At 55.6% G+C, this 13,577-nt stretch overlaps 5 protein-coding genes across 5 annotated transcripts; 3 read left to right on the plus strand and 2 right to left on the minus strand.

Moving 5' to 3' along the window:
- Positions 1 to 753: 753 nt before the first annotated feature.
- SPSK_07335 (uncharacterized protein) lies at positions 754 to 2,502 on the plus strand (the record flags this gene model as incomplete). The annotated part of the gene is made up of 1 exon (XM_016733999.1): positions 754 to 2,502. The coding sequence occupies one exon, from the start codon at positions 754 to 756 to the stop codon at positions 2,500 to 2,502; it is 1,749 nt and encodes a 582-aa protein (XP_016591574.1).
- Positions 2,503 to 5,475: 2,973 nt separating this feature from the next.
- SPSK_08149 (uncharacterized protein) lies at positions 5,476 to 5,814 on the plus strand (the record flags this gene model as incomplete). The annotated part of the gene is made up of 1 exon (XM_016734790.1): positions 5,476 to 5,814. The coding sequence occupies one exon, from the start codon at positions 5,476 to 5,478 to the stop codon at positions 5,812 to 5,814; it is 339 nt and encodes a 112-aa protein (XP_016591575.1).
- Positions 5,815 to 7,117: 1,303 nt separating this feature from the next.
- On the plus strand, positions 7,118 to 7,651 carry SPSK_10805 (uncharacterized protein; the record flags this gene model as incomplete). The annotated part of the gene is made up of 3 exons (XM_016737075.1): positions 7,118 to 7,136; positions 7,213 to 7,224; positions 7,284 to 7,651. 3 exons carry the CDS (start codon positions 7,118 to 7,120, stop codon positions 7,649 to 7,651), a joined length of 399 nt encoding a protein of 132 aa, XP_016591576.1.
- Positions 7,652 to 8,730: 1,079 nt separating this feature from the next.
- On the minus strand, positions 8,731 to 9,555 carry SPSK_07877 (uncharacterized protein; the record flags this gene model as incomplete). Its single annotated transcript, XM_016734530.1, has 1 exon — positions 8,731 to 9,555. The coding sequence occupies one exon, from the start codon at positions 9,553 to 9,555 to the stop codon at positions 8,731 to 8,733; it is 825 nt and encodes a 274-aa protein (XP_016591577.1).
- A 2,467-nt stretch (positions 9,556 to 12,022) lies between these two features.
- SPSK_08180 (uncharacterized protein) lies at positions 12,023 to 12,316 on the minus strand (the record flags this gene model as incomplete). The annotated part of the gene is made up of 1 exon (XM_016734818.1): positions 12,023 to 12,316. The coding sequence occupies one exon, from the start codon at positions 12,314 to 12,316 to the stop codon at positions 12,023 to 12,025; it is 294 nt and encodes a 97-aa protein (XP_016591578.1).
- Positions 12,317 to 13,577: the final 1,261 nt, after the last annotated feature.

The following is a 13,577-nucleotide window of genomic DNA, read 5'->3' on the forward strand; positions in this document are numbered from 1 at the left end:
CTCGGTATCTGGAGACTATTGCTGTCACGATGGCTACAACGAAAAACAACTAGCGGGAGGTCAAAATGCAAAGGATGGAGTGCCAAGCCATGTGGCGTCCCTTGCACAAGCAAAAAGAAAAGACAATTATGATGCCCAAAACCGAGCGCCTCGGTAGGCTGAACGAGGCCGGCATCCCAACAGAAACATAGAGTCAAAGAGACAGACCCAGCGTTGGGGTGCAGCCTCGCACAATAGCGCGGAACGAGGCGCTGCTGCGCCTTGCAACGATTCTGGACCGAATGGGTTAGCTGGGCGGCTGTCGAGTGCAGTCAACGGCCACCAGCGGATGCCTTGTAGGCTTATCCTTATTTGGCGAGAAGAGGGAGGCATCTGTGCTCAGGGCTGACACGATAGGACTGTTTGTTTGTGTCCGGCATGCTATGAGGATAGGCATCCGTTTGGAGGCATTCAACAATGAAAAAGGGCTTGACATGAACAACCAGGACATGAAGCGCCGAGGCATAAACAATATTCTGTCACCAACGGCCTCGATAATGACGCTCAAATTGTTGCAACGCGTTGCGCATCGTGAAATTACTTAAACACGACACCAGCGCCAGACGAACTGGGAGAGGGTCGACAAACCACACCCAACGCGACAGCTAGGATCAACCTCCGCCTCACTATATCCAGCCCGTCGCATCGCTCCACTGTACACGGCTTGACATTCTCACAGTCCACCTCTCATAACACATCAGCAGGTTGCCTGCCATGGCCGACGACGGTGACCCCCACCTGCCGACGTATGCGGCCACAGATGACAACGACATGGTCGCGTGGATCGACCGTATGGCCGCCCGCGCCGACGAACTCGGTCTGCCGCTGACGCACCCGCGCTTCAACATGCAGATTGTGTGGACAAAAAAGGACAATGTCACGGTGGGCCGGCGCTGGGCCGGCACGCTGAGGTACATTGTGCCAGCGAAGGCGACGATGGCGACGAAACCGCCCGAATTGGTGGCAGCGCTCGAGGCGTCCGAAACGGCGGCGGCCCTCCTGCAAGACCAAAAGACCATCATCGAGACCTTCTTCCGGCTCGTCCGCTTGGGCCAGACGGGGCTGGTGGTGCGGATGGTGCAAAAGGGCCTCGTGAGCCCGGACGTGACGGACGGTGCCGGCTACGAGACCGTGTACGGCATGCAGTACATTCCGGAGGATTTGGAAAAGGAGTGGGAGGCGCGCGACAAAACGGACAGGCGGAGGCAGACGCGCGGGACGAGCCAAACGTGGTGGCGGAAGAAGAGCAGGGATGTGGTGGCCAACCACCCGGGCCGACAAGACGAAGACACGCCCGCCGCCGTGCTGGCACCGCCTCTGACGTCCACCAATCGCGGCGACCCGTGGAACGGCGCCACGCCGTTGCTGACCGCCGTCGATGCGGGTGACGCGGCCATGGTCCGCGTCCTCGTGCACCTGGGCGCCGACATCAACTGCATGGCCCGCCCGCCCGACCTGCACCGCGCCAGGGGCGATGCCGTTCACGGCATGGACGATGCCCTTGACCGCCGCGTCCGTCGCACACCGCTCATGCTGGCGGCCGCCCAGGGGCGCATCGCCTTGGTGAAGTTGTTCTTTGAGGAACTTCATGCCGACGACGCTCTCGTGGCCCCCGACGGCTACCACGCCCTCCGCCTGGCCGCCGAGGGCCGCCACCGCGAGATCGTCGCCTTGCTGCCCGCCCGCCGCGGCGGCGCCTGGGCCCGCTTTGCGACACGCCACGGCCGTGCCATGCAGCGCGTCGCCAAGGCCGGCCGCAGCATCGTGTGGTTCACCACGACGTTGGGTCAGGTTGTCCTGTGGCACGTCCCCAAGTTTGGGCTCTGGACCGTCCCAAAAGAGCTCCTTGTCCAGCCGCTGGGCCGCGGGAGCCGCTACCTGTGGCAGCACCGCAAAAACATCCTTCCGGCCATCGGCCGTTTCGTACGGAAGCTGCCCCGGCGCCTGTGGACCGGCCTCAAGGATGTCTCCAAGTTCTTGTGGGAGATGGCCAGGGGTCTGGCCCAGATGACTGTCGCCTTCATTCAACACATCCCCAAGGCGCTCCGCGTCGCTGGTGCGTGGCTCGTCGCGACCCTCAAGACGGCCGCCGGCGCCATCGTCCACGCCGGCGGCCGCGTCCTCTCGGCCATCCACACTGCCGTGACGGCCATCGCCACGTTCTTCCACACCATCACCCTGGCCGACGTCCTGCGCGGCTTCCAGGCCGCTGGCCGGGCCGTCTTTGTCGGCCTCCCCATGGCCGTCTGGACGTGTGTCCTGCTGTTGGGCGCGTACGCCGTGCGCGTGGCCCACATCCTCTTTGGCGGCGTTGCGTTCGTCGTTTACTTTATCGCCCTCGTCCTCTTCCACATTGCCATGTTCGTGCCGCGCCAGCTGTGGCGTATCTTGACGGCCCTCGGCAGCTACATCTCCGGCGCCTTCCACGAAATCGTTGTCTGGTTCGATCCGAAGCGTGTCTAAGTATCGGCGGGGGGGGGGGGGGGGGGAGTTCTTGTACGATATGTTGGATGGTGGATGGTGGTTGTTGGTTGCATTTGTGCCCTTGTTTTGACCATCCATTCCGTACCTTTTTGTATTATAATGCCTTCAGTGTCTAATTGAAGCCAACAGACTCTCGATTGATGTCGTCGTTGACATCCAACGCTCGTCATGTGACTATGCTGCTAGAGCTTGGGGCTCGGCATTCTTCCAAGCAGATCCGTGCGGATGCACATCACAACAGCCCTTGTTCTGCGCGTGGATGGGGCCCATGTTGTTGGCTTATTCTATGCCGTTTCCCTGTGCGTTTCCGTCTGCGCAAGACACTTACTCCGTAAATCGATCGACTGCATACACTGGACCGTGGCACCTATGACAGTGCTTGTCGTATGGCTAGTCGAAAGCGCTGCTGCATCGAGTTTTGCTATGGTTTTTTTTGCCTCTCGGAAGCGTCGGCGTCGACTCGGTGGCTCTGAACCGCCAGCAGGGAAAAGACAAGGAGACGTTGCGACTTGTCGAGATGCGTACATCATGCATTTCGTCTCAAAAGAGACCACTCCCGGCCAGTCGGTCGTCGACAACCAAATCGATCCGATACGGCGCAGTGATCTGCTGACGAAATCCAAGGCCAGCATCAATGCATTGGATCGGCTCAGCCCCAAACGCGAAACAAACGACCCGCTTGCACGACACAAACGCAACAGGCGGTATTTGCATTGTGCGGGAGGACGACCACTCACGGTTCCTGGACTGTGCATCGCTGAGATAAGATGAGGCATCATGCACACTGTCTCCCTGCCAGCATGAACCTGATCTGATGATTGGCTAGCTGTGGGTATCCAACATACTTTGTGCTTCTTTTTTTATGTCTTGCCGGCCACATGGCTCTCCAGTTTTTGTGCGGAGACAGATCGTCTCGATAACCCAAAATGTTGCATTCCAGGCGAGAAGGACACGACAGGGCGTAACTTTGGAAACTTGTTCCCCCTTTCCACGTGTGCTATCGTTCCTGCCCCAGTGCCATTTCTTCGCCGAGTTCGCTCTTTCCATGCTCAGTTAGGTGTTACTGCCGTCAGCCTGACATTTTGTCTCGCCACTGAAGAAAAGGAAGGACCTTTTGTCTCGTATCTGACAGAAGGAAAGAGTGTTCGACAAACGCCACGCGCGGTTTCCCACTCAAAATGGAACGATGCAGAAGCAACAGAAAAGGCCCATCGCAAAAACTGTGCAAGGCCCGCAACCCCCTGCATTGACCACCCCACTTGGTGCTCTGGCCGAGACGCCAGCGACGCTAGAGTCACTCGCACGGGCGTCGCCATGCAGTTATTTAGCCTCCCGGATACAGTAGCTTTTCAGCGAGCTTATCATGGAGTGTTGATGTGAGGGCCTGCTTACAGGGAACGGATTCTTTTAGGAAGGAGCGACCACGCTGCAGGTGGCCCACACTACTTGAAGAAGAAGGAAGGAAGGAAGAAGAAAGAAAGAAGGAATGCTGCGCTGAAAAAGGTGCAGAAGAAGGAAAGAACGAACTCTCGTACACATGCGAGGACGATACATCGGGCCCTGCGACGTCGCGATGAGGAAGGCGCGAGTGAGGCTACGAGTGAGCCGCGAACCATCTACGTAGCTTGCTAGAGAAACGAGAAACAAAGAGAGGAATGAGCGACAGGAACGAGACTGTACGATGTACAGGAAAGAGAGAACAACACCAAACCTCACAAATAGAGATCAGACAAGCTCTTTCCTTTTCCCCCAGCTTGGCTCTGCTCGTCATTTCCCAGCGCAATCTCTTGCTCCTTAGACTTTAAGGTGCACGAAATTGCATCCCAGCACGCTTGTCCTGCGGAGAGTCTAGCGAGGTGCGGCTGGACAGGACCAGTCGACCGTCGGCCTCCACAATTCTTGCTGCTTTCGTTGTGAGATGGCGGCGTCGGCCCAATCACGCCACTGACGTCTCTCTGTGAGTTACATCGTCCTCGCTGGGACTTTGCCTTTTTGTCGTCTGCCTCAGTGCTGCTTCGCTCCTTCCCTGCCACCTCCGGCTGAGTGTTCTTTCTCGGTCGGACAGGAGCCCCTGTTCGCGCCTTCCCTCTTCCGCCTGGGGCGGTCTCCACCTCCCCTTTGCCTTTTATCCAGAATCGCTTGTTTCGACTTCTGTCCCCCTTTTTTTTTTTTTTTTTTTTTGGTCCAATGCAGAATCATCTATCCCCAATGCTTGCATGCCCACTCTCTACGCATGCTTGTGGTGCCAGTGCATGCTAGCATTCTCAACGTGGGTGGCCTTCCACACTTTCCATGCATGGCCCCCCTTTGGCACGTTCCCGCTAGACAAGGGTTCTCTCTGCGCTCTCCTCAGTAGTCTTCTCTTGTCTCCAGGAACTGCGACTATTGCCCTGACGATTGACAGGGGGAGCGAACAGAAAAGACGAATCCGGAGTAGTGCTCCATGCTGAGGATGGCCGGCGGGCCTGCTTGCCAGTGAGCTGTTTTCTGTTTTCAGAATTACGCCGGGCCGCCGTTTCTGCGTTCTGGACTCCGCTCTGGTCCTTTCGTTGTTTTTCTCTTTTTCCCTTGCTTTGTGGTGGTGCCGGCCATTTTGTCACGCTCCATCTCGATCTCCCCATTGTTTGTCAAGTTGTCTTGTCTTACTTGTGTGTCTCTTCCCGTCTTTCTTGTCTTATCTAGTCTTCTTGCTTATTCTCTCCTTTGCGCCTGCGACGTATTTTGTACTTTTCCACACTCCTTCCACCTCCTGTTCACTCCTTTCGAACCAATTGGCGATCCCCGACGTCTCTCTCCCCTTCGACACGACATCGAAATCACATTCGAATTCAAATCAAAATAAAAAACCAACACAACAAATATCGGCGCCTTCAGTCTTGACAACTGCCCAACAATCTCGCCAACGGTTCTCTCAGAGTCTGTCCCCAATAGTCTCCCATTCTTCTCGCCACAATGCCCACCTTCATCGAACGCATCCAGTCCAAGCTGGAGCTCTTCCGCCTCGAAAAGCGCTACACCCGCAGCCGCAACCGGCGCTCGACCTTCGTCTCCAACGCCATCTACGTCGACGGCGAGTACGTCTACCAGACGCCCGCCTCCACTGGCTCGTCCTTCAACACATCGACCTCGTCCGCCAGCCGGCAATCCCGTGTCTCCCAGACCCCTTCGTCGGCATCACCAAACAAGCTGCGCAACCGTCTGTCGATGCCCTCTTTTGGCTCCTTGTCCAAGGGATCGAGCCGCACACAAGACTGGCAGACACAGTACCCGTCCATTGACGAGAGCCGTTAAAGAGTGGTCACAATTTCGCCCATTCTGGTGGACAAGATACATACCTCTGACACTCACACGCGCCCGCGCGCGCACACACTCTCACACACACATACACCAAGACGCCGGCAGGACTCTGTGGCAACGTCCTAAAGAACACCCCGGTGCCCGACGACAATGTCTGGCATCCCCTTGTGAACGACCTCGGCGTTGGGCGACACTGTGAACCGATAGGCATTTTGTGGAACGCTGACGGAACCTTGCATCTCCCGATTGCGCCGCATAACTAACGAAAAGCTTTGTTTCCACTGTCTCGTTGAATCTTGTTTTCCAGCCTCCCCTTCTCCTCTTGCTCTACATGGAGTGAGAATGGGTCCCGCGACACACTTTGAACAGCTTCCACCATTTTTGAGTTTGCATTTGGATTCGACTCCAGCTTTTCCCCATCCTTTTACCATTTATGACATCGGCTGCACGCTTGGACATATACCAGCGGTGGTCTTGTTCGACGATCCTTATTACTTTTCTTTTTGTCCGTCGCTCATCATCTTTCTCAGCGAATTGTCTCAGTTTTTCATACATTCTCTAGGGTAGCGCATTCTGCTCCTCTCTTATTATTTCCTTACATGTTGTATTCCATTTTGTTTTCCTGTCCTTGGATGACCCGCACAGCGCCATTGGTCAATCCTATGACAACTGACGGGGAACACAGGCCGACGAGAACGGTCTGATGCGGTTTTGTCGCGTTTTTTTTTTACGCACATTTAGTGTACGATCACAGTTTTGTTTTATTTGCGTCATGACGGAGGAGAGGAAAGAAGACGTTGCTTTGCTTTTCGTGTAAATACAAAAGCAAACATGCAAGGCCAGCAACAGCGGTTGGCCGCTTTTTTATGTACATATTTTTATGCCATATCTTGGATGGTCATACTTATTGAACCCGTTTTTGGATATTCTCGCACTTTATTGGTTCGTTTGTGCAAATGTCAACAAAACTAACGAAAACCGAGCCACTCAGGTTTCTGTCAGATTTTCAATACCAACACTACCAAATTACCCAACGACGGATGCGACTGTGGACAGACACAGTATTGGGGGCGGACTTCTGCACGCCACATCTATCGGCAGCGTTTCTGAGACTGGTCAATTCAATGCATTTGATGCAGCCGAAGAAGTTTTTACTTTTGCTCACTAGTCCATCGCTTGTCGTACAACGGACACCTGCATTATGCAGCCAAGCAAGGGGAATTCGTCCACTCAAACTTTCTTTCTTTTTTCTACCATCACATATCCGGGCCACCCCCACCCTGCCCCCATCAGTGACATGCAGCTCACCCCGATGCGTCCGTGGCAAAGAAACAGCCCGCCCGGCCTACCTGCGCGGGCCCCGAGTTCCTGTGCACCGGCTGCGCGCTCTAGCCACGGCCCTGGGTGCGTCCAAGGTTTCGCGCTGTGACCGACGTTGAGTTTGCCTGCTGTGCTTTGTCAAGTTGACGCGGCGGAGCAGGCCCCGTCGTCCGGACCCAAGATCGATGCGAGGCACCCGGGCAGCGCCTGCACCAGGCTTGCTTGTCCCCAGCGGCCGCACATGGCAATACAGGCTGCAGTGGCCGTCGGGCGGAAACCGTCGAGCCAAAACCCGGCATCGAATGGCAACCATGTGCGACGAAAAGGCGGGGCGCGGCAGTGTGGTGGCGGTTGTGGTTGGAGGGCGGGCACCAGCGCTTCGCGGGCGACGTTCGGTGGTGGTTCCGTTGGCGAACGTTTCGTTCATGCACGCGGAGCCAACAGCCAATGTTTGTTTTCAAAGGTGTGCGGGACGAGGCCCGGCCGTGACGCGGAGAAGCAGACGGGGTAGCCACAGTGGTCATATTCGGCCTCAAACTCGGCTGGCCATGGGAGTTTGCGCTCTTTCGGCTGGGTCGGCGGGGCCGTGTCAGTGGTGCCGAAGCAAGGAGTCTGGATGCGACGGCGGGGTGAGGAGGGTGCGTTTGTTGTGATGGCTCACGGTGGTTGGCCAAGGCCGGTGATGACGAGGTGCTTGTCGATGGCGACAGCGTGGTTCGATTGTGATTTCAGGCGAAGGCGGGCGCGACGGAGGAGGCATAGACTGTGTGACCGTCGGAGGGGCCATGATGGCCAGGCTCTGGTTGATCTGGAGAGTGAGCGAGTCAGTGTGCCAAACGTTGGCACGAGAGACCAAAGGCAGGTTGGCAGACCAGGGCGAGGCGGACAGTTGCATCGGTGGCCTTGTCATTTTTGGTCCTGTAAAATCGAGCTCTGTCTGGTGATGGCTCGTGCAAGTTGCCCTTGAGGGCGTCAACCATCCAGCCCCAACTCCTCTCCGTTTCTTTCGTATTCAGCGATACAGCCAAATAAGACTGCATTTTCTAACTTGGTTAATTTGACGGGCACTCGAGAAAGAAGATGAATTAGTCCGCGGAGGACAGGGTGCCATGACATGAGTGCTCTGTATGACAATCTCTGCGCGTTCCACGGTTTGCCGCCTCCTGTGGTATGTCGACCTTGTTCACTTCATTGCTTGCATGTGTTTCAGGTTCAGCATAAGAAAAAGAGATATTATTAGAGGAGTATTTTGGAGGGGGGTATCGACCAACAAAAGAAAACCACCGTGAGTATGGAGGACTGTGACGTGTGAGCTAAAAAGCCCCACATCACAGCAAAACATGCCATCACCACGACAAGAACAGAAACAGTTCCCGTGTCCGTATCCAAATTATGAACAAGGTAAAACGAAGCAAAAAAAAAAAGGAACAAAATAAATAATAGTAACCGGGGTATCAGAGAGTCCAGAGTCCAGAGCGTATTTTTGAGTAGCGTTTTCCGAGGTTGGTGAGATGCCAGTGACGTTCCAGTCAATTTGTCACGGTAGGGCACTGCCACCCACGACCAACCACAATCACCCCCTTTTCCCACTTACGCAGTCGGGTGCTGCGGCGGCTGGGCACCGGTGACGGGTTGCTCCTGGTACTGCTGAACGGGGGGCACACCGCCGGCGTAGGGTGGCTGTTGGACCTGGTCGGGGTCAACATAGGCCTGCTGCGGCGGCTGCTGGGGGTAGACCTGGGCCTGGGCCTGCGGGGGGTAGGCGGCCTGCTGCTGCTGGACCGGGTAGCCCGTGGCGGGGTCGATGGGGGCGCCCTGGGGCGGGACACCGGCGGGGGCGGCGCCGTTGTTGTAGTTTTGCATCTCGGTGTCGACCTTGGCGGCACCGGCGGGCGCGCCGGCGGTGGCCGTGACGCTGTTCTTGTGCCACTTGAGGAAGGCGAGCACGAGGAAGACAAGGGTGACGCAGAAGAGCACCCACAGCAGGGCGCCGAGGGCGGCGGCGGCCTTGACGCAGTTGAGGGCGTTGCGGTAGGCGCTGGGGATGCGGCTCTTGTAGGCGCCCAGGTAGTGCTCGAGGTTGCCGATGGAGGTGGCCTCGCTGGCGAGGACGGCCCAGGTCGAGAGCCAGAAGATGTTGAGCAAAATCTCGACGGGGATGTGGGCAATGGGGTGGTAGATGGCGGGGACGGCGGCCAGGCTGACGCCGAGCCAGACAAAGTAGAGGACGGTGAAGATGAAGGTGAACCAGGTGAGGCCGAAGCCGGCGGCGCCGGAGCCGAGCTTGGAGGCGGAGTAGGCGGTGAGGACGAGCAGGAGGAAGGCGAGGACGAGCTGGGCGATGCGGACAAAGAGCGTCCACTTGGGCAGTGGCAGGACGTTGGAATGGCCCTGGCCGTCGACGAAAGCAGACATGATGGGGGGGGGGGGGGGTGTGAAGGCAAGACAGGAGATAGGAGACTGTATCGGCTGATGACGATGAGTTGGTGATGAGAGTGGCTGTCAACAAACGAGAGGTTGTTCGCTTGCAAGGCTGGACTGAGGCAGAAGAAGCAGAGGGGAAAGGAACGGGTGAAGAGGAGTGGTGTGGTGTGTGAGGGTCTTGGTCTTATTTAAAGGACAGAGCAAGGAAATAAAAGAGCTGGGGAGCTGAGGCTGAGGAGCTGAAAGAGGAGAGCTGCAGAGCTGGGCAATACAGATAAACTTTGAAGAGCCGCAGGGAGGGCACCACGTCGGAGGAGTGAGGGGCTGATCTTGGTGGTCTGTAATACTCTGTGCACGGTGTGTGAAAGAGGTATGAGGTGCGAGGACGCAGAATGGTGACCAGTGAAAGAGGAATAAAAATAAAAGAGTACGTCGTAACTTGAAGTGACGAACTGTGGTCACAAGCAAAAGGCGAGCCAAGACACGACTGAACCAAGGATTCTCGTCTAGGCCGCGCCCAACAGCCCAAGACAGATTGCGCCAGGATCAGCCTCTCACAAGGAATTACGCCCAGGCATCTCGGAAAGCGAACTAGGGTGTGTTTCTGGTTTTCTTGTCCTCCGTGGCCTCGACATCCGTTTGGTGGTACTGGAACACGACTGTACGATGTAATTTGTGTCCGTGGAATACGTGTAAGATACAGCCGTTGCTGCCAACCATGGTTACAGCATGTTGTGCAGCCTGTTTGTACCCTGGACGGAGACGGTACGTGCAAGGAACATCACACAATGAGGAAAGAATGAAATGGAAAACGAAGAAGAGAGACAGACGCGTTTGAATGTTGCCAAGTGACCAAGCAGCCAAGATTGGGCGCATCACACTAATACAGTTCTGGTATCCACTATCAGGGCTCCTGGGCTCCTCCTACAAAGGACGCCTGTTTGGCGGTGACCTCGTCCATTCCGCACTTTTGCCGTCCCTTTGCCGCGACACCACAAACGGCATCGCATTCTCCACTTTCCAGTGCCATTTTGGATTTTGCTCGAGTTCCATCGTGCGCCTTGCCAAGCAAGCTGCAGTCCGATGGGCAGTCGATGGGACTGGAGCTGGAGCCGCTGGCGAGGCAGACATGGCCAAGATTGCAAGACTGCAGAAAAGAGGGACAATGCACAATCGGGACGTGTGACCATGCAGAACCACCCAAACAAGCCACAAAATTGGCAGACCGCATCTGGAACGCGCTGCCAGTCGGTGCTGATTGGACAGTCGTGGTGGGAGAATGGGGGAGACAAAGACGAGGATGAGGATGGGGACGAGCTGCCCTTCAATAGCCACCAACGGGCCAGAGCCAACAGAAAAGCAGTCTTTTGTCGATCATCAGCCATCGTTACTTTCTTTTCTCCTTTCTCCTTCTCGCCCTGGCGACCATTCTGAGCCAGGCGTCTCGGACAGTCGCACTGTTGTATGCCAAAACGAGCAGACTAGCAGACTATGTCGACTCTGCAGACTATGCAGACAAAAAAAAAAAACTAGACTATTGGATTCTGCATATCATATTTCGTAGTCTTGGGGGCGCATACGATGGTTATCTTGGCAGCGGCTTGTCAAGTGCCAACCAAGATGCAGCCAGTCAAGACGGTTCATTTCTCTTGTTTTCTTGTCGTATCTTGGAGACTCCTTTTTGCGCTGCGGTTGCAATGAGAACCAGTCGGCCAGAATTGCTCCATGTAAACTGATCGTGCCGTCTTACGCTGCAAGGCGACGACCCTGCGTTGTCTGTTTTGCTGCTCACCAGCGCCAACGGCAACAATACCGCCCTGTGGGTCTCTAATTTTAACACGGGACCTGGCGCAGATTTTCGAATTAAGGTGTAGGCGACCCGCGGAAAACAGTGGACCGTAGTGGATGGGTGGATGCAGTGGATGCAGTCGCTAAAATGAGTGGAAAAATGAAAATGACTAACGCCTGACCTTGAGCCATCAGCGCGCCCCTAAACAAAACAAAACTGCCCTGCCGAGCTACAAAGTAAGTTCAGCCCCGGCTAGTGGGGGTTCGCGAGTGGGACGGCAGAACGTATCAGTGCCACAACAGAGAAATTTCAAACGGACGTTCACGTCAGGGAGGAAAGCCGGATAGGCAGCTAGCACAGTTGGCAAGTTGGTCCCAGGGATACCCATCGTGAAATCGATCCGTTGGGTCGACTGACCGGTTGGCGGCCTCTCTTTTCTTCGGTTTTGGGGGCGATTGATTTCGATGGAGAGAAGACTTGTGAGAAAGTCGAGCAGAAGAGGAGGAGGGGAGAAGAGAAGAGGAGAGGGTGTGGAGAGAAAAGGGCAAAGCTATGCTAAAACAAGTGCCGTGACTCAAAGTGATCGACATGGCGAGCGTGTTCGGACCCTGTCCCCGATGTCGCATCCACAGGAGCACGGAAAAAACTCTACAATCGACAACAATCGGCTCAAGACAGGCACACATATATGCGCATAGCATCATCAGCGTTGATGCGCAGGAGAGCGGTCTCGGGACGAGCCACTGGATGGCAGCGAGCAGGATGCGGTGGCTGACGGGCGACCGTGGCAGCGGCCGTGGCAGCGACAGTGGCAGCGACAGTAGCAAGGCGTTGGGCCGCGGCGGTGACTGCCTTGTGTCGACACGGGTGCCCCGCCGTGAGTGCGTGGTCCGCGAATTGCGCAAACGACGCGTACTGGCCGTACCAGGGTCGGAGCACGGACAGTATGAGTGTCCGCATCATTGTGGCCGACCTCGCCTCTCTGCGTCATCGTCCCACCGCGAAATCCGCCGCACAACGCCGCGCCGCAAACAGTTCGCCCGAGGCCGGCAGCCGCCACGGATATTCACGGCATCGCGGTCCTGGATGCACGCTGGCTTGGTTGTGATGTTGATAAGGAACTGGTTTGAGCAAAAGATGACCCACCACGTCCGGCGGCGTTGTTCCATTTCGCGCCCATTGTTGTAGCTCTGAAAACCAGAGGCGGGCGACGGCAATGTGCTTTGCGTACAGCTCGTCTCTCGGGAGGATCAGTAGGATTCAATGCATCACCAGTCACCGTACAAGAGGACGTAGTTGAATTCTTGGGCTGTGACCCGAAATGTTGTTGGCTAGGAGCCTTGTATACGATCCATACACATACGGCGATTGTGACCCAGGCTGGCTAAACGTGTTCTTCTCCCTGTTAGTAATTATTTCTTGTCTTCATTTTATATATCGGGAAAAACAACACGTCGGTCATTATATGTACATAAAAGAAGACTTGGATCCAACATACAACAATGAAATCATGACCATCCAACTGCACTTTCATAATCATGTGACTGTGTATAAAACAGAAGTGACCAGGTATCAGCGGCATTATTATCGGCAAACCCACGTCTATCCTGTAGGCTGATGTTGTTCACAGATGCTCATATAAGCACAGAATACTTGGCTGCTTCATGATCAGATCCTGTGACGCAGTGTTGATGCCGTGGCTGTCCGTTCAGTCCATCCGTCGACGGTGGTAAAAAAGAAAATACGGGATGGCCAGATCTCGGTCTTGTCTTGGCATCTCCACACTCCGCTATACGGTACAGCAGTCCATTGTCGTGAGCCGACGTCACGGCCCCTGGCAGAGTGGGACCTTGGCGTTTGTCGTATATCGCATTCAATGTTGACGGCGTCATCCGAGTCGGGTGATCGATTCTTGTACGTGGACGTGGTCCAAACGGGCAGCGTATGGCTCCGGCGTATGTTGTCCAAAGTATACGACGGAGTATGTAGATATATATTGTGACAGATCAACGAATTTTGAAACGTCAATCCACGTCAACAAGAGCTTCTCAGTGTACCGGAAAGGGTCCGTGAATCAGATGTACGTATTCCAGAAACATATAGAATCAAAACGACCAACACTATTGCAACGGGACCACCACCGTGTGCCGCCCATGTCGGCGAGCGTGTCGGCGCCTTATTTATTTTGGTATTATGACTGTTCCGGGTGCCATGATCAACCATG

This window comes from Sporothrix schenckii, assembly GCF_000961545.1.
Source record: "Sporothrix schenckii 1099-18 chromosome Unknown Cont41, whole genome shotgun sequence".
Lineage (NCBI taxonomy): Eukaryota > Fungi > Ascomycota > Sordariomycetes > Ophiostomatales > Ophiostomataceae > Sporothrix > Sporothrix schenckii.